At 44.9% G+C, this 19,603-nt stretch overlaps 1 protein-coding gene across 27 annotated transcripts in view; it reads right to left on the bottom strand.

Moving 5' to 3' along the window:
- KIF1B (kinesin family member 1B) overlaps window positions 1–19,603 on the bottom strand; it is a 147,064-nt gene that overhangs the window by 19,954 nt on the left and 107,507 nt on the right. For 15 of the 27 annotated variants that reach the window (XM_040460772.1, XM_040460813.1, XM_040460819.1 and 12 more), the window contains 12 exons: window positions 17,310–17,428; window positions 16,300–16,385; window positions 15,838–15,967; window positions 15,499–15,661; window positions 12,998–13,088; window positions 10,912–11,030; window positions 10,226–10,281; window positions 9,593–9,793; window positions 8,020–8,128; window positions 6,622–6,688; window positions 5,685–5,769; window positions 1,956–2,061 (listed from right to left, as the gene is read on the bottom strand). In XM_040460772.1, the coding sequence (XP_040316706.1) occupies window positions 1,956–2,061; window positions 5,685–5,769; window positions 6,622–6,688; window positions 8,020–8,128; window positions 9,593–9,793; window positions 10,226–10,281; window positions 10,912–11,030; window positions 12,998–13,088; window positions 15,499–15,661; window positions 15,838–15,967; window positions 16,300–16,385; window positions 17,310–17,428 (1,332 nt within the window). The remainder of the gene's footprint in view (window positions 1–1,955; window positions 2,062–5,684; window positions 5,770–6,621; window positions 6,689–8,019; window positions 8,129–9,592; window positions 9,794–10,225; window positions 10,282–10,911; window positions 11,031–12,997; window positions 13,089–15,498; window positions 15,662–15,837; window positions 15,968–16,299; window positions 16,386–17,309; window positions 17,429–19,603) is intronic. The other 12 variants (XM_040460853.1, XM_040460869.1, XM_040460952.1 and 9 more) reach the window with 2 other exon arrangements.

Here is a 19,603-nt window from a genome sequence, read left to right as displayed (position 1 = left end):
ATGCAGTTGTACTTCCCATGATTATCTAAATTAATCCAGTATTAGGCAAAACAATGTAACGTGAGGGCAAAAATAATTTTTGTTCAGTGTGAAACAAAACTAAGTTGGACATTTTTAAAAGATTTGATAATGCTGAGTTGTCAAACAACTCAGCTGTCAAAAAACAGCTGTCAAACTAAGTTTGGGTGCGATCAATATAAAAAAGGGAAATATTAAAATTGTGATGACAGATGATAGAAAGCTGACAGGATTTTGCCATTCGATTTTCTTCAGAGGTTTCTACTTCTTGCTCCACAAAATTAAAAATCAGAGATGATGAATTATGGGTGTGCTTTTGCAAGAAAGAGCATCCCAAGTCCAATAAATAAGGCTACAATTAAAGACAAGGCCTTGGCCCTACAGCAAGAGCTTGACAAGATAACGTACGTTTCTGGAGCTTAAATTAAAACGTTCAAAGTGCATATCTTTCTATTTTCCTTGACTTTGGCCGACTTTTTTGATTAATTAACTCTACACCTCTATCGTGGAAGATAAGCCGCTTTTGACAAAAGCCAAATTCATTTCCTGCTGCATCTGACCTGCGGCCAGGTATGAATCCCGGGACTTCCGAAGGTCACTCTAACACAGGCCATTTAGCTCAACCAGCGTTGCAGCCAAACATCATCCTTCCCTGTGAGTTTTGCTAAGTAGCCTAGGAATATTTAGGATCTATTTCTCAGAGCTGCAAAGAAAACATGGTGCATGCCGGCTGCCTCGGCAGGCGAGGATACCATGCAGGGTTAGTGAGGACTTCAGAGAAATGGTACTGCCCACGATTCTGCCCAGGAACGGACCAGGGAGGACCAGAGCACGCTTCTGTCCCCCTGTCCGCCCCGGCCCCCCATACAGGTACACCCTCATACTCGGTCCCTCTCCCTCACAGCGCCTGCAGCTCCTCCTACAGGCAAAAAGCGAACAGATATTTGCTTCTTTTCCTCTTTCCTATGCAAAACTGTAACACAAGGAAACGGTGGGAAAAAATTAACTCTGGCCCAAACTTTTAATCCCATTTCTGCCTTTTGTCTCATTTTTCCTCTCCCTCTTCCCAGCATAGATGTGAGCAAGTTTTTCAGGAATACACAGAAGTATCCAGAAGTCCTCCTGTAACGCAAAGGCAGTGTTCTGAGCCCACATCTGCACACACAGCCACCTGTTTCCCAGCCATTGCTACATACAGGAATGGAGTCTCTGTACACAGTGACAGAACTCCTTTCCTGGGGACGTGAGGGGCCCAGAAGATTTATCTCCAGTCTGACATGGGAAAGTAGACTGGCTATGTACTTTATGCATTGTCTGTCATCACTTGATTATAAAATGGAATTTTAAGGGAAGCCAGTTTAAAATTAAAAATAAAATAAAATTCATTATTTACAGCAGATAACCTTGGTCAGAAGAGTTTATACGTATGAATTTATCTCCTTTATGAGTGAACGAAAATGAAAAGCAAATACTAAGAATCCTGGAGCCTATGCTGGCAGCAGCAAAGGATAAACACAGGAGGGTTTGCTGAGCCCAGGAGGGCACGTTTCCATGACACTTAGGACAGACAGACCTTTCCCACAGCAACCACTTCATAGGACAGCACCTAGTCTCAGCAGTAATTAATTTGTACTTTTAAACCCTTGGGAAGAATGCTGAATTTTCTTTTTCTGTTCTCGTCTCTAAGACTGTGTTTCATCTACTCAAACTCTATTCCGGAGAGAGTATTTTCACTCAGTATTGGTAACGGATCCACATACATGTAACTCCACAATTATTTACTTTTGGAGAGCAGAGTGGCAGGGAGGAAAGGGATGTCTGAAGTGAAAGAGGAATTCGTTCCTGCCCCTGGACAGGAGTCACCGGTGAATGGGGAATCTAACGGTGTGGCGTCAACCTGCACGGGGCTGACTCATCACGCTGCTCAAGGGCCCTACCTGCTGGAGTTGTGGGAGGACTTCAGGTACTTGGCAGAGATAATATTTAGGGAGAGGATAGCATCGACCGCAGCCTCATCCACTTCAGCCTTGTTCCTGATCCGGCCTACGAGGAAGAATAAAGAAACTAGGACAGGGGTACACTTAACAACACAACAGAAACTCATTAAGCCAAAGAGAGACTTTAAAAAAATTTTTTTTTTCAACATTTATTTATTTTTGGGACAGAGAGAGACAGAGCATGAATGGGGGAGGGGCAGAGAGAGAGGGAGACACAGAATCGGAAACAGGCTCCAGGCTCTGAGCCATCAGCCCAGAGCCTGACGCGGGGCTCGAACTCACGGACCGCGAGATCGTGACCTGGCTGAAGTCGAACGCTTAACCGACTGCGCCACCCAGGCGCCCCAAAGAGAGACTTTTATTTTTATTTATTTATTTATTTATTTTTTTTATTTATATATGAAAGAGAGACTTTTAAACCTGTGTACCTTGGGGTGCCGGAAGGGTCACTTAGCCAACCACCAAATGGTCCTCCACTCTTCCCCCTGTTGTCTTCCCTTTCCTCCCCACATTTGGTCAATTGTGAAACCTTACTGACTCTTTGTTTGGAGTTTCTCAGACTCATCTCAACTTCTAGTTCTCATACCACCTCCTGCTCACAAAGGTCGCCCCCTTCCCGTCTGGAACACTGCGATGGCCATTTCACTGATCTCCTGGCTGCTCACCTCATCCCCCTCTCCAATCCACCCTACACTCACCTTACAGAGACTTCTGAAGACACTGCCTTCATTATACCACTTTAAAAAAATTTTTTTAATGTTTATTTATTTTTGAGAGAGACAGACAGAGCGTGAGTGGGGGAGGAACAGAGAGAGAGGACACAGAATCCAAAGCAGGTGCCAGGCTCTGAGCCATCAACATAGATGCCCGACACGGGGCTCGAACTTACAGAAGATCCTGACCCGAGCTGAAATCGAATGCTTAACCGACTGAGCCAAGGAGGCGCCCCACCACTTTCCTGTTCAAAATCCTACAACTCTGTTTTCCAGTGAACACTAGGGGACGTACTGCAGAGAGGCTAAGAGCACAGCCTCTGGAGTTAGACTGTCTGGGTTCAAATCTCAGCTTTAACACTTTCTGGCTGTGAAGCTTAGGCATATTGAGTCTTTGTTTCCTCTTCTATGAAGTGTGATTAGCAATTCTTCCCTTACATGATTGTTAAAACCATGTTATATATTTGTTATGTTAAATAATATTTTTAGAGCATTCAGAAAAGTACCTGGTATAGAGTAAGGACTACACAAGAGTTTGTTAAAATAAAAAAACAATAATAAAAAAAAAAAGCTTGAAAAACCACTGCCCTAGACAGAAGAGAGTACAATCTCCCTTCTAGGGGTTCTTAATGTGGTCCACAGATACTCAAGGGGTCTATGTATAAAATTCAGGAGGTCCATGAGCTTGAATGAGAAAAAAAATTACAACTTTATTTTCATGAGCCTCTGACTAAAATTGGGCATTTCCTTCAATTATGAAGGGAGGAGACGATCCACAGGAAAATCAGCAGAAGCTGTGACTCTATCCCTGTAGAAATCAGATGTTTTCATGTCATACTAAGGTAGAATATCTCAACATTCATCACTGCTCTGAGTGATAGAAATTAGACCTGCTGCTTCTTTAATGCATTTAATGCATTAATATGAAGAAAAGCTTATACTATGAATTTATTTAGTATTTGAGCAATCTCAGTTATCACTAGTTCCCTTTGTAACCCTATGTACAGCTGACCCTTGGACAACACGGGTTTGAACTGCATGGGTCCACTTACACACAGTTGTTTTTGCAGTAAATACAGGATAGTATTGTAAATATATTTTCTCTTATGATTTTCTTCCCCCATGGTTTTTTTGTTTTTTTTAAAGTAGGCTTCATGCCCAGTGTGAAGCCCAAAGCAAGGCTTAAACTCATGACACTGAGATCAAGACCGGAGCTGAGATCAAGAGTCGGACACTTGACTAACTGAGCCACTCAGGCGCACCCTCCCACCCTTATAATTTTCTTAATAACGTTTTTTTCTCTAGCTCACTTTAACAATATAGTATATAATACATAAAATATACAAAATACATGTTAATCAACTGTTTACGTTATCAGGAAGGCTCTGGTCAACAAGAGGCTGTTAGCAGTTAAATTGTGGGGAGTCAAAATTATATGCAAAAATTCAACTGCACTTCAAAACAATTTTTTTTAATGTTTATTTTTGAGAGACAGAAAGAGAGAGGGAGGGAGGGAGGGGCAGAGAGAGAGGGAGACATAGAATCTGAAGCAGGCTCCAGGCTCTGAGCTGTCAGCACAGAGCCCAACAAGGGGCTCAAACCCACGAACCGTGAGATCATGACCTGAGCTGAGGTCGGATGCCTCACCAACTGAGCCACCCAGATGCCCCTATCCAACTGCACTTCTAACCCTTACTCTGTTCAGGGGTCAACCGTACTTTATTTTCTACATTTAAAAACATTAATTCTGAGGCTATCCCACTGCCAAAGGGGTCCATGGCAACACAGGATCCAGAACCCTGCCTTGGACTCTAAAGCTTATACGGTTTATCCAGTTTTTTCTTCTCATCAGGAGACCCTGGCCATGGGTTTCTAGCCATCTGCATGTTAGACATGTTCCTGACTCTCTTTTCAAGACGTTTCTGTGTATGGAAAACAAGACAAATGAGAACCTTCTAATTTTTCCCACATCTGTTGAGATCCTCCTGGATCCTTTCCATTGTTAATTCTCAGCCCGGGGTCTTTCTCACTTGCCCTCATTTTGGCACTTACTCATCAAACTGCTCTACTTATTTATTATTTTTTAAGTTTACTTATTAATTTAAGTAATCTCTACACTCTACATGGGGCTTGAACTCATGACTCTGAGATCAAGAGTCGAATGCTCTACTGACTAAGCCAGCCAGGCGCCCCCCCCACTGCTTTGCACACACATATGTTGTCTCCTCAACAAAACCGCAGGCTTACAATGAGCAGACACTTCTCTTATGCCCTCTCAGAAGCTTTCAAACAGAGCCATTCCCATGGTAGCTGAGTAAAATAACGGTTGGTTGCGGGGCACCTGGGTGGCTCAGTTGGTTAAGCATCCGACTCTTGATTTCAGCTCAGGTCATGATCTCACGGTTCATGACATTGAGCCCTGTGTCGGGCTCTGTGCTGACAGCACAGAGCCAGCTTGGGATTCTCCCTCTCTCCCTCTCTCTCTCTCTCTCCCCCTCCCGCTCCGCCCCTCCCCCAATCTCGCTCTCTCTTGTTCTCCCTCTCTCAAAAATAAATAAGCATTAAGAAAATTCGGGGTGCCTGGGTGGCGCAGTCGGTTAAGCGTCCGACTTCAGCCAGGTCACGATCTCGCGGTCCGTGAGTTCGAGCCCCGCGTCGGGCTCTGGGCTGATGGCTCGGAGCCTGGAGCCTGTTTCCGATTCTGTGTCTCCCTCTCTCTCTGCCCCTCCCCCGTTCATGCTCTGTCTCTCTCTGTCCCAAAAATAAATAAACGTTGAAAAAAAAAAAAAAAGAAAAGAAAATAATGGCTGCTGGAATAACATATCCCTAATGATGGGAGTTGAGAAACAGAGTAGTTTCAAACTCTAGGCCACATATTCTCCAGTACTCTTTCTGCACATTCCCTGTGTTCCTCTAAAAAGCCTGGCTCTGTCCTCAGCTGAGGGAATGTACTCACCTACCACCAGCTCACGAACATCCTTCCAGTGGAGCTCACTCCCCTTCTCATGGATAATGGTCACCGTGATCCTTCGCTGGATGCCCTAGGTAACGGAGCAGGCTTGTCATTTAGCTGGGACAATCTAGGATTTCCTCTTGTGTGCTGTTTTCTGGACTGCATGGTGTGCGGGTGGGCAAGACGAGAGGAACGGAGAGGGGGATATGCTGTCCCCACTCTCTCTTTTTTTTTTTTTAAAGTAGGCTCCACACCCAGTGTGGGGCCTGAACTCACAACACCCTGAGATCAGTCACACGTTCTACTGACTGAGCCGCCTTGGCGCCCCTCCACGGTTACTCTAAACAAAGGGATATAGGTCAGGGACTGAGGAAGAGCCAGGTTCTGATATGGCTTCAAGAACAAGTGACTAGATGGTAGACCCAAAATATGAGACCCTCAGCTCCTATGCCCACCTGGGTGATAAGCATTTTTCTTAAAGATTTTACTTTTAAGTAATCTCTACACCCAATGTGGGGCTTAAACTCACAACCCCGAGATCAAGATTTACCAGAGGAGGACACCTGTATTTCATGGCCAGATTTTAGTCCATTGCAACTTTCATCCTCTATCCCCATTAAGAACTTTTAACTATAAAAGTACGGTCTCCACACATGGAAACTATATACAAGAAAATACAATTGCATAAAATGACATGCGAGCTGCACAAATTATAGTAGTTGAATAAAAGTCTTTTTCAAAATATATTTCCACGTATGAGCAAGGGTATAATACAAGCCAAGGTCTGAGGAAGAAACATTAAAAAATGCACAAAAAAGGAAAAAAAAGTACAGTGTCTCCTGATCCCCAAATCTGCTTAAAGTGGAGAGGGAAAACAGAGACACAGAAAGAGCTCTGTTTTGGTTCTCTCCTAGGCCCTCTCTGGCTCCCTCATTAGTACCTGGTGAAGCAAAAATGTCCCCTGGCAGGGCAGGCCTGCTGTGTGGTCAACCACGGCTGGGATGTACCTAGAAGAACAGAAACGCAGAGAAAGCAGTCAGACGGGACGCCTGCGCGGAGGGCTCCGCCCGCAAGGTCTTCTCTGCTGCGACATCCCCCAGTGGTCTCGGTTTCTTCCTCACCATTTGGGCATTCAGTGAGTCACACAGTCACTTGCATTTAATAGACCTTCTCACGTATCCGTGCCACATCCCCCTTACTAGACCCAAGTGCTCAAAGCACAGTAACATTTTTGGCTCCCGCCCAGCCTCCTGCATAACAGATATTCCATAAATAATGTACAACTGCAACAGCAAGTGTCAGGAGGTAGGAAAGGGGTCATTTCAGATTTCAGGTAGTTTTTAAGGATCAGAAAGCAATTAACTCAGTAGAAACTACTACTATAACTATGTCTCCCTCATGACGCAAGTTATAATCACATTATAGGTCTGTGTACGGAAAGTACAGCTTCTTAAAGCCGTGTCACTACTGACAACGAAATATGGGACTGATACAGCCAGACTCTCCTATCAGTAGGAACACAAAAAATGTTTCATGGAGATGATGATCGTGAGGGTGGTACTCAGCATTATAAACAGAGGATCATTAGGATAACATTTTTTCCTTACCCTTTACATTAACCAGTAAAGCCCCTTGCCTCTGTTTCAGGAATGGGATCTTTATTTGTGTTTTTCCAAACGCAATTAGAGACAACTGTGAACAAGAATTATATTCACCACTCGCTCTAACACAGCTCACAGAGAGTAAGCTGATGTTGATTCTTTTCATCTAGGACAACAGACCTCAACCGGGGGTGATTTGTAACGTCTGAGGACATTTTTGGTTGTCACACTGAAGGCAGGTGCTACTGGCCCCTTGTGAGAAGAAGCCAGGGATGCAACTACATATCCTACGATACACAGGACCGCCCCCATGACGGAGACTTATCTGGCCCAAAACAGTGCTAAGGCTGAGAAACCCTGGTCTAAACATTCTGCCCCCAAATCCTCTCACTGAGATTATTAAGATAAGTTGTGACTATATTATGCACAAAATGCTTCTGATTCCCTTTGCTCTGCTGCTATTAAAACCCACTGTGTAAGTTTTCTTCCCTCATACAAGGTGCCAGTCTCCACGTTCTTGCTGTTGCTAACAAGAAGGCAAATTAGTATTCTGGACAGTCCCTTCTTTGACAAACATCTAATTCAAAAGAATAACACCACCAAAAATTCACTTCAAAACTGGAAGTCAACAGTGACGATGATTCATTAACCTGAATATGAGCAGAGAGGCTCAAAATTGAGTTTTTTAATTTTGAAAAACTTTGCCCTTGTTTAAAAATTTAGAAAGTTGGACTTACTCTCCTGTAGGCTCCAGTTCACTGATCTCAAACCAAACCAGAAGATCGTACTTGCTCATGCTCTGGCCAAGGCTGGTTTTGCTCATGGTGTTTAACTTGGTAGCTGGAACTTTCAAAAGTTTTTAGAAAATGTCAAAATCTGGTCCAAATCTACTTAGTAAAAGTATAAACTTCTCTTCAAGGACACACTTGGGAAAAAGGCAACGGAAGTCAGGGCTCCATTTCAATGCAGAAGACTCGGAAAAATGTCACCATCTACTGCATTAGTGACTCTAAATTCAGAGAACTGGGAAAGTGGAGAGTCGGCTTCTTTCTGCCTCTCAACAAACAGTATCCACTGACAAGAAAATGGGTTTCGTGCAGAGTGAACGTGCTCACAAAACTATTCAAAAACCTTCCTTAGACTGTCGTATGTTCTGGCATGTGTAGCACGGTAACACTGTGGGAGAGACGGTGTGGACAGAGCCTCGTACGTCACAGGCTCTCTTCAAAGCTGGAGTGCGTGAAGGAGAACCCGTGCTCCCACCCAGTGGTGCCCAAACCTCCCTGCGCACTGGAGTCACCCAGGGATCTTAAAGCAAAGCCCAGGCAAGTAAATCATAATCTCCAGGGGTGGGACCCAGTCCGCCAAGAAGACTGAACCCCGTCTAGGGACTCTAATGTGTGGGTAAGTTTAGGAACCACTGGTCCAAGATGCAAATACAGGATTCTATAAATGATCTTATGTTACACATTTTCTTCACATTTAAATTCCATGTTATTAACTGTACTGGTGAAATAAGTTAGCCAAAAACACAGTATTTCCAAGAATTCCAAATTCTACGTGGTGGGTATTTTGAAACACTACACAGAAATTCTAAAATCTGGCAATGCAAAGAGCGCTCTCTGCTCAGAACCTGGGAGCACTGGAGTGAGAGTCCGGTGGCTTGGGATCTAATACCGTCCAATCACTAACTATCTATGTGACTTGGGTTGAGTTGCTTAATCTCTGGGAGTCTGTCTCCTCATCTACAAAACGTAGATCGTTAATATTTAGCCTGCTATCTTGAAAAGGTATCGTGAGGACCCACTCATAGATACCTGGGTATTTAGATACCCAGGAAGTATCTAAAGGGGCCCAATACATACAGCACCAGTCAAACGTTAGCCTGTCTGCACTATTCACTCCGGCTGAATTCCACACTAGTTGGTGATGCTAGTCAAGAAAAAAATAGTGTCACGGATTCTGGTGATCACCTGATGGTCAGAAAGTGAAATCAGAAGCATTAAAAAAACAAAAACAAAACCCACTCGCTAATAAAAATCTTGAAAATTAAAGATACCATTACAAAGAATCCAAACGAGCAAACACAATGAGGCCCTCACCTTACGTGGCGATGCGAAAGAGGCACAAGGAGGGAAGGTGTGTCCTCACATCTCTCCAAAGGAAACATGGTCCTGACAACATGCTAGACTCTACGTTCGGGTCAAGCAGCAAGGAGAAACCCCAGCGTTTCGTACGCAGAGAGCCAGGCTTTAGGATGAGCCCGGAGGACGGTTCTACATCTAAGGCAGAGCTAAGTCGGCTACTAACCATCTCGTTTAGGTGCCCTCTCACTCTGGCAGCTGGGAACTGGCAGAGGGAGGAAAGGGGGCGATGTGTCTGCCCCATCCCGGAAGGTGGCAACAGCGGAGGAAGCAAGCGCGTTGGCGTGCTCAGAAACCGCGTCCAACACATGCACATTCACATAGTCAGCTACGAGAAACCGAATCAGTTCAATCTTTCTCTCATGGTCTGAAGGCAGGATGGAGAGCAGCAGTACGGAGGTGGAGAGCAAGCGTGGGCGGGGCGGGAAGGTGGCAAGTGGGCAACAAGGAGAGAGGATGAGAACGAAGAGAAAGCAAAACAGATGAATGAACATGCAGAATACATTTGATACGCAAAGAAACGCGCGGTCGCCAATCAGTTATGAGGAGTTACATACAAAAAGCAGAGAGATTTAGGGACAGGGAGCTTATCAAAATCTGTAATAAGAAGACCAGAAAGTTGGCAGGGAGAGAGAGCCCTATCGTTTCTGACTTCCCATTTAAATCAGGAACCAAGAATCCTAGCTCCTGCTAGACACAGGAATATGTAAGCACACACCGAGTGGAGCGGGAATGTGCAAATGGTTTCTATCTGAAAAGCCATCAGAATCAGAGCCGTGTCACCCCAAGGAGGGCTCACCTGGCTTGGAGAGCGGCATGGGCGGAGGGAAGAAGCGTCGAGATGGCTGAGGCGGGCTGCAAAGGAAGGGGACAAAGTTCAAGACTGAGAAAGGGTCCCATCAATGGCGTGTTTAAATCCCCTCTAGAAACGGATCCCTGGCACTTGCAAATGAGGCCTAATATCAGATACCAGATATAACCCCACACAGTGAAACTGAGGCTAAGACATTTTAACAACAGTGCCCTTGGGTGTCCCAGTTAATAAACAGGAGAAGTTTTCTGTTAACACGGACACTCTGCCATCTCCCAAAAGGCCCCATTGCTGCTCTCCTCATCACTTTCAACGTCTCTACTTACAGCTTATGCTTCGTATAGTTCTGGGTTAGTTAGGAACAATTAACACAGAATTCTCATGTCGCATCACCTCAACTCTCTATCCTATTCAAAGTCTCTTCCTACAAAAGAGATAGCACCCCAGGTCAGCTGGGCAAAATTCAATGCGCTCTACCTACAATTAGTGGTTCGGTGGCTTAGAAAAAAGGTGGTGACGTTTCTAAAGAGGAAATTATCAGGGCCCACAGAAAACTGTTCTTCAGTTCTCTTAGTCCCGCAAAAGATTTTTTCCTTCCCGTCAAGCGGCAATGACAGTGAGAACAAGCCAACGATAATATCAGCAACAAGAATCTTTCCTTCTCTGGTCCAAACCTGTTAAGGTCCTGTCCTTGCAGATGAAGCGGGTGCTGCTGATAATGCCCAAAGACTTCAAATACTATCGGCTTGGTTTTGATATAGTCCACGAATGATTCAGTGACCTCCACTGCAATCTAATGAGGAATAAAGCCAAGCTAGATTAGGGAATGATTTACTCTAACAAACCCATATTTTTGCTGCAGTCAGAATTTTAGCACTTCTGAGTAGCCAGGGTGTGCTGGGGATTTGACTCTGCGGGTCTCCCACACCAAGACAGGGGCTCCGCACTGGTTTTCATTCTAAAGCTACTTTAGTAATAAACTTTAGGCCTTCAAGACCCTCCGTCACCTGCACCTGCTGCCCTTTACACACTTCCTGTTTTGGCACAAACTCACCTGCCGCTCCTCTCTCCCCTGTTGTGCCTGAGGACCTGCACAGGCGATCGCCCTGCCTGTAAGGCCTGCTCCTGTCTCTGTGCCTGTAAGTCATTCACAGACTTCCAGGCCTGGCTTGAATAGTAACGACAGTGAGAAAACCATGCCTGTTGACAAGGCACCAGGTACATAACCAAGTCTGACCCACCTTTTCAACATTTATTTATTTTTTGGGACAGAGAGAGACAGAGCAGGAACGGGGGAGGGGCAGAGAGAGAGGGAGACACAGAATCGGAAACAGGCTCCAGGCTCTGAGCCATCAGCCCAGAGCCCGACGCGGGGCTCGAACTCACGGAGCGCGAGATCGTGACCTGGCTGAAGTCGGACGCTTAACCGACTGCGCCACCCAGGCGCCCCTGACCCACCTTTTCTTATCACGCTACATCCTTCACAAAGTTCCCACCTCCTTTCCCCACCCAACTACCAACCCCGCCCCCTGCCCCCACAGAAAAAGTAACCTAAAGTATCTTTCTGTTAATGGAAATAACTTTCCCTTCTTTCTACTTCCTTTGCATTTAACAAATACCTTGCTAATAAGTAAGGTCTCTAGGCCATGTGATACTACCGTTTCAATATGCGTTTTATTTCTCTATCATCCTACGCTCTTCGGGGACACAACCCTCTGTGATTCATCACTCTTCCCTGGTGGCGTCAGCACAGTCCTTGTGCACACTATCCTCATGAGCATTCCTCAGATACACGCATGCTCATACTCATGCAATTAAACATAAAGAAAGTGGGTTTCGTGGTTGCTGTTCCGTCCTCAGAGCTGTCCTTTCTGCTCGGACTTTAGAGAGTGAACACGGTTAACAAGAGAAGGAGAGCGGTTCAGGTCGTAGTGAATATCCTAGACACCACAGCCACATTGCTCCGGGCTTAAACCCCATCTCTGCCTCTTGTGAGCTCTGTAACCTTGGTGAGTGACTTGAACTGTTCTGCGCCTCAGTTATCTCAGCTGTCATTTGGGGGTCATGAGGGTCTGAGGTAGAAAGGTGAGGATTAAACGAATTAAGACACACAAGTGTCTCAGAACAGTGACTGACACAAAATAAGCTCTCAAAGAATGTTAGCTATTGTGAGGATGATGACTTCTGAACAGAGTTTGGGTGACCCTTCCTGGAAGAGACAGCAGCTCTGTTGTCTTACTCCACGTCTGAGAGAGCTGTAAGGGGCACTAACGGATTAATCATAGTATCAGCTGCAAGGAAAACAGACTGAATCTTAATTTAGCTACAAAAGATAACGTAGTTTTTTTTTTAACCTTATTTGCAACTGAGCAACGTAAGTATCTTCTAGTTTAAAGAATAATACGTTACAAAACTCGTACTAAACGTGCGTATTTTTCTAGGAAGGAAACGCTAAAAACAACTCACTACATTCAAACTGATGGAAGATTTTATTGGCAGACCAACCCCCACATTGTTACACAGGGAAGGCTGGCTGCACGGTCCGCTGAGGATGACCTCACCGCTCTAGCCACTCCCTCCATTGTCTATTCTCACCAGGAAGCTGGGGGGGGGCGGCCGGCCCACCCCCAGGCACAGCAGTTTGGACGATCCTTCCTCCTGGGCTGAGAAAGCCAGAGCCTGCCCACACAGGACGAGGGCCTAACACCAGCCGCTATGGGGGCCCCCAAACCTGCAAGGCCTTTGGCAAAAACCACTTACATTCTGCACGTGATAAAAGCCCAGAGGACTTCCTCTGCCGTTGTTTTTGAGGGGTTCGGTGGAGAACGCTTCATCGTGGCGATGCAAAAAGCTTAATAAAAAAATAAGACACATGAATTTCACATTAAACAGTTTCATCAACATCGATGTCGTAGGAACCTGACTTGGATCGTATGGAAAGGAGCAGCCTACTTCAGCAGAGGCTTTCACTGAGCCAAGTAATTTGTAGTTCCTTGTAATGCACGTTTTCCATGATCACTCAGATAGCATTTTAGATTTTATTTCAAAAATGACCGAAAGATTAACTGACCCTGACCACTTAGCCACCTGAACGCATATGCAAGACCTCAGATAGCAGAGCAAGAGTGAATTCAGGGAATTACTGTTTCTTTGTAGGAACATATTTTACTGAGAAAAAAAAAATTATAAAATCACTTTGTGTAGAAAAGATGTGGCATAGTCAGGCTTCTATAAGGTAGTGCTAAAGCCTGTGTTTGGCATTCTTGCCTAGGAGTCTCCCTAAAGACCTGCAAAGATTAGATTTAAACGTCAGCTCCTCCAGGAAGTCTTCCCCAGCTCACCCAAACAGTTCTGTCTTCCCACAGCACTAGGGACCCATTTTCTCCTCGACAGCAATTTCACTCTTTAAAATAATGTATTTACATGCCTGTCTCCCCAAGAGACAGCGAGTATCTCCTACAGTGCTCCAGATAACAGAAGATACTCCTGAAATATTTGTGAAGCGATAGACTACGCTTATTCTCACAGACTGTGAGTTTTTATTGTTCTCTCTTCCTCCCTATTAGCCTGAAATGAAAAGAGGTAGAGAATTAAAGCAAACTCAATACAAAGACTTACTCCCAGACAGAAATATCCATCGGAAGGACATCCCACAAGAAAACAAGGCAGGGAAAGGAATGAATACTTTGAGTAGGGTGCCGAAACCAGGATTATGAACTCCCTGTCTTCCAAATCAGCTCACGGAGTCTGAGGGCAGCAGTGTACTTTTGCCCCACATTCCTCATCCCAGATGCCACCTGCTGCCGGCACTGAAGCGTTCCGCACTACGTGCACCTTATTGGTTTTCTTCTCACTCTTCTCCTTAGCCCTCTCTTTCTCTCCTACTTGTACATCTTACTCCTTTTTTTCCTTCCAATTTCTTCCTATCCAGACCATACACCATACGTGCCAGAGGCTCCAGGGGCATCTATACTCCTCCATGTTCTGCTTATTACAGCAGGTACAAATATCCTGGGGTTCCACACTGGTGATGCATGAAACCGTCCATACTGCTTGACAGCTGTGTCTTCTCTACACAAGCCAGATAAGAGTCTGTAATAGCTCAAGAAGAATCTGAATCTTCTTTCAACATGAGTCAACATGCCGTCTTCTCCAGAGCTGACCCCAGGTAGAGATGCTGCTCTCTCTTTGGAGATGTTAGGACAAAAGATCAACCTAACATTACTGACATTTCAGGTGCCAGTTAACCAAGGAGGTCTGTTTCCTAAAATATTCCAGTTGCCCCACAAGAATAACGATGAAAGCTCAAAGCAACTGGTTCATCTAGCAAACTCCATTGCACACCCACCGCCCACCCATGTTAACTTAGGGTTGCCAGTGAAAACACACTGAATGGGCAAAATCAATACTTCAACAACAACTAGGAGTTAGAGCAAATGACATTAGTGGTCTACTATGCAGTAATCACATTTGCTTCAGGACTTGGCTAAAATCTCTAGAAAGGCGGTGCTTTGTCAACTGCATTAGGATGCCTGGGAAGGCCGAGGCACATTCTGAGGGAGAGGGACAGCAGAACTTTCTAGAGCAGCCTCGTGGTGGCACCAGGGGCCAACTGATGGAACAGGGCGGGTCAGATGTCACTCTCTGTGGCCCTTCACAAGTACTGAAAAGATATACTGATGTCTGGAGGCATTAAACCTGAAGACTGACAAAAAAAGTGTTTTCCGAGGGAGGTGTTAAAAAGAATTTCAGGGCTCAAGAGGGTTATAGGCTGGAGAGAGCTTGTAGCGGAGGAGGAGCCAAACCCGTCACATCTTCTCCACATACTAGCTATTTTTCAGTTGATGTGGAATTTTACTCTCCTTTATATTATTTAAGTCCGTATTCAACAGGCATACTTGGTGGATGGACAATTCGCTGCCTTCAGGCTTGTTTATTGGTAAGATACTGCTCCATGAAGAGCATCAGAATGACTAATAACCAGGCTTATCTAGATCAGATCCTGTACTGCCAGCAGAGGGGACAGGCCACAGCGGAACCCTGTGGCAGATGCACGGTCACACTCCTCCCCACGGCCAACTCTCTTTCATACCATTTTACGTGCCTGGTAGCAGTCCCATCTGGGGTGAAGAAAGCCTTTATTTCAGAAACTGCTGGTTGTGTACCTGATGAGAGCGGTACTACGTCACATATGTGGTACATCCTGTGGTTCACAGAGGACTGGGTCAACAGCCAGGATGGCGGAACCGGGGGCGGCTTACTTGAACTGACAGAAGATGTCTGCGTACTCCGGAAGGATCCCACTGGCCTGTAGCACTGTCACGCGGAAAGTGAAGGCGCTGCCCAGTTTCAGGTGGTTGCCAATCTCTTCAGAAAACCCTTCCATGACCATCTTACCATCCAGCAAGGTGCTTGACTTCAAATCTAAAGAGGGTCAAATTAGCACACAGGTGATCCAAATAACGCACACCACCTTTCAAAGAGGAGAGAGCAGAGCATTTCCGCTCCCAGTGGATGAAAGCAACTGTCCCTCTTGACAGGGCTCAATATTTTCCCCTCTTCGAAAATGTCCCCATTCATAGTAAACTCTGTCTACGTACCCAAGTCATTCATTCGATTGATTTCTTCTGGAGGAGTGATGACCTCAGAACTCTGACCCTGCCCTTCCACAATCCTCAGTTCCTCCAGAGACAGACCAGAACGAGTCATTGCCACGGAAGAAAAGTCATTCTGAAAACAGGCAGGAGCAGGCGGATGATCAACCTGCACGGCAGTGCGTTTTCCCCAATCTCCTTACTTATGTCTATTTGCCCAACAAGTAACGGTGACTGGAAAGCTATGTGCATTGAGAGCTGCCTGAGAAAAGGCAATACAATAAAATATAAATACCCCTTTACCTCTGTAAGCGTTAGATGTGTCCCATGATCTACGAACAACCCCGGGGTTACCCATCTTTTGTGATTCTAGTCAGAAGAACGGTTCTCTGGTGAACACCCTCCTTATAAACCTGTCTTCCACTTTCTCCTTTTATGAGGTTTTTCTCCTTCCAGAAGGCTTCTCACCTGATTAAAGTACTCGTTATCAAAAGATATTTTAGCTGTTCCTGATTGTCGAATTCCGGAGCCATAATCAGGAGCTTCCTCATCCGCTAAGTAGGGGGGGAAAAAAAGGATCAAGTGAGACTACATATGAGGCAGGGGGGAATGGCTCCTGTTGGATCATAAATAGGAAAGTAGTGGGGCCCTCCAGTTCGAGAACTTTAATAAGAGATATTAAAGAATAAGGCTTATGCATAAGAAAGGAAGAAAAGCTGGAAGCAGGAAAGTCACAAAGGGCTGCTTCCAGCTCTACTCAGGTAAATTTACCAACCTGCTTAGCTCAAATGAGGCTAGTTAATAAAGAACCAAGTTTTATCCTTGATATTGTTCAAATGTCATACCTAGAAATACCGATCCTTCGCTTGGCAAGATGATGTTCAATACCACCCAACAAATATTTGAAGAAGGAATATTTGCAGAGATTTTCATAAACTCCACCCTGGCGACTATGCCACAGATTTCCATGGGGAAAAGCTGAAAGGTCGCTCAACACAACATGGCACTTGGAAATTAAAAGACAGAAACTACAGGAAATGGCCACATTCTTTCCTCAGAATGTAGGCTGGATCACAGAAAAGTATAAAATATCGGGATCTTGATCCATGCCCAACAAAAGAGAGGCAAAGGACAGAGATGTCTACCTGAAGTACCCTGCAAGAAAATTAAGCAAGACAGAGTCGTGGAAATCCTGTCACTTCTGAAGCAGTTTTACCAATGTCTTTTATAAAGTCAATCCGAGAGTTGTTCTTCATGTTAAAGGAGATCCCTTCCTCCCGTTACTCCAAAATAGCTGTAGCCCAGACTAAATAGAATCCGTTTATGATACTCGGGAATAATAACTAAAAGGAAGCAGTAAAGGCTTTCTCCAAGGCAGCCCGTCAATCACGTAACCGAAGCGTGGCCCCCACACAATGGGACTGCTCTGTCTCTAGGCAAAGACTCCCCAGCTCCCAGTCCAGGAGAGGGTCACCTACCTGCAATGGCCTGCACAGCCACACGCAGAAATCCCCGCACTTCACCCTTCTCACTGACAATGGCCACCCTGTGAATCAGGGGCACAGGATACAGCAGGTTGCTCAGGTAAACAAATGCCCTGGAGACAGAAACCGGCAGACAAACATCTGAGCATCCCACAGACAGAGAGGCTGGCTTTCAGAGTTACCGAGAATATCTTCAAGAAACTGTGAGCTGGCTTCTGGGCCCTGTCTTAAGGTCACCTTTCTGTTCTGTACTCCCAGACTGCCCCCTCCCGCCCCCGCCCCATTGCTTTTTCAGCACAGATGATACAGAAAGAAATGCAAATGCTTGGTAAAGCAGTTGACAAAGACCAATTTATACCAAATTACTTCCTATAAAAGTGATGAGTTAAAAAAAAAAAAAAGACTAGTTGGAGGTCGAAGAGTAACAATTGGAAGCAGACTTTCGAGGTACTGCCCTACGGATGCTGCTAAGGGTGGAGAAAAGGGAGCCCAGCGAAGAGCCTCACCTTTCAACATAAGCAATTATAAAGGTGTTTTGTTTCTCCCAACAGATAAAACAGGAATCAGGAGACAAAAAAGGCAGGGAAATGTGATGAAACACAGTTAATTACTCTAAAATAGATTTCAAGTCACAGCATTATGGGTCTTTACTTTTCCCCTAGGAAATGACTGTGATCTTCAGGCAGGTGACTGACACACATGAACAGAGAGGCTCTGTAGCTAGAAGTTTCTGCGTAGCAAGCATATAGGAGACCCTGGAAGGGCACTGAGACAAATGTTGAGGGAGAAGACAGCTGATCTCTAAAGGGCTGCTTTTGCTCCTGGATCCAAAACTTAACTCAGAAATGCAAACACAGAAGGGAGGTTACAGACCTCACATGGTCGATTTCAAACAAACTAGCAGTCCTATAGCACATTTGCACTCTTTTTACTTCTTCCGTTATTTTGTAGCTACTGAGGGTTTTTTTTAAATGATAAAAATGCGATCACAAAGCTTAGGAGTGTTCGTGTCAATCAGTGGATGGGATATAGAATCTAGTTCCCACTGTTACTCCTGTCTTCCGACTTGGTATATGCTGATCTTTGAACACAAGGCAAAACAAAGAGCAAACATTTGCACCAAGGAATCAAACATAACTGAACGTGACACATGTGGCTTTCTGCTTCTTTTCCTGCTCTGTATCTACTTTAAAACAAAGAGAAAAGAAGATGGAGGGGATCTATGGGGTTTCAACTCAATGTAATGACAAAAAAAAAAAAACCACACACAGAAAACAGACAAAATACACCACAGATATTAACAAGTGTTAATAAAACTCTAAGAGCATAAATGAAATGTGAATGAAAAGTATAATAAAAATAACTAACTGTAAATAAAACACTGAATCAGATCAAATGAAGTCTATTTCCCTTTCAGTCTGCTCCAAAGGCGGGGAGGGAAATGCTAAGAAGCAGAGGATTAAGACTTTGTTGTATAAAAATTAAAAAATGAAAAGTCTTCTAAAAAGGGTTACAAACGAGACTCTCAAACATCAAAGTGCTGTGACAGAGTTTAAAGACTGAGAATCTGGCTTAAGGTACCAAATGGATCGTTTCACTTCCAAGGCGGCACCACACAGACCACCTCTGTCTCTCCATGGCATTCCGGCCACGCCTGCTGGCATTCGACGCCTGGCCATCACCGAGCCACTGCACATTCTTGTCCCCTGCCTGGGGTCCTCCCTGAACGCTGCGACCCACCTCACACCACTGATTTCACACCTTCAGGTCTTAGTCTGAACACCGCTCTCACTACAGCCCCCGCTTCCCACCCCCCCCCACCCCCACCGCCTCTGGTGTTAAATGATCTCGGTAACACGATTCCATCATTGCTATGATTTCCGTTTATTTATGTGATTATCTGTCTGTCTCGCCCACCAGACTGTGAACCTGTGAGAGCAGAAATCATGTCTGGTTTTGCTTGCCCCTGCCTACAGAGGGTCTGGCATATCTGAGTAAACACACTCAATAAATATCTGGTGTACGACTTAACGTCTAGGTACGTAAGTGAAGAAAAAATGATGTGCTCTCTATCTTTAAGTAGAAATGGAACATTTCCCAGAAAAATGGGTTACACCAGAGGTAGAGAAGCAAAGCCATCCAACCTTACATACTAGGTTGATTTTTCTAAGCTATACTCAAGATAGACATTAACTACATAGAACAAGTTTAGGTTCCTCGCTTGTCTTGATTTGCATAGCTGGTTTTATACTTAGAACAGGAACCCCTGTTGCTAATTTTCAAAAAGC

Source organism: Herpailurus yagouaroundi, unplaced genomic scaffold (genome assembly GCF_014898765.1).
Source record: "Herpailurus yagouaroundi ecotype Mexico unplaced genomic scaffold, PumYag 77, whole genome shotgun sequence".
NCBI classification, from domain to species: Eukaryota; Metazoa; Chordata; class Mammalia; order Carnivora; family Felidae; genus Herpailurus; species Herpailurus yagouaroundi.
Note: the sequence above shows the minus strand (reverse complement) of the source record. Positions and strands in the feature narration are given on the sequence as shown.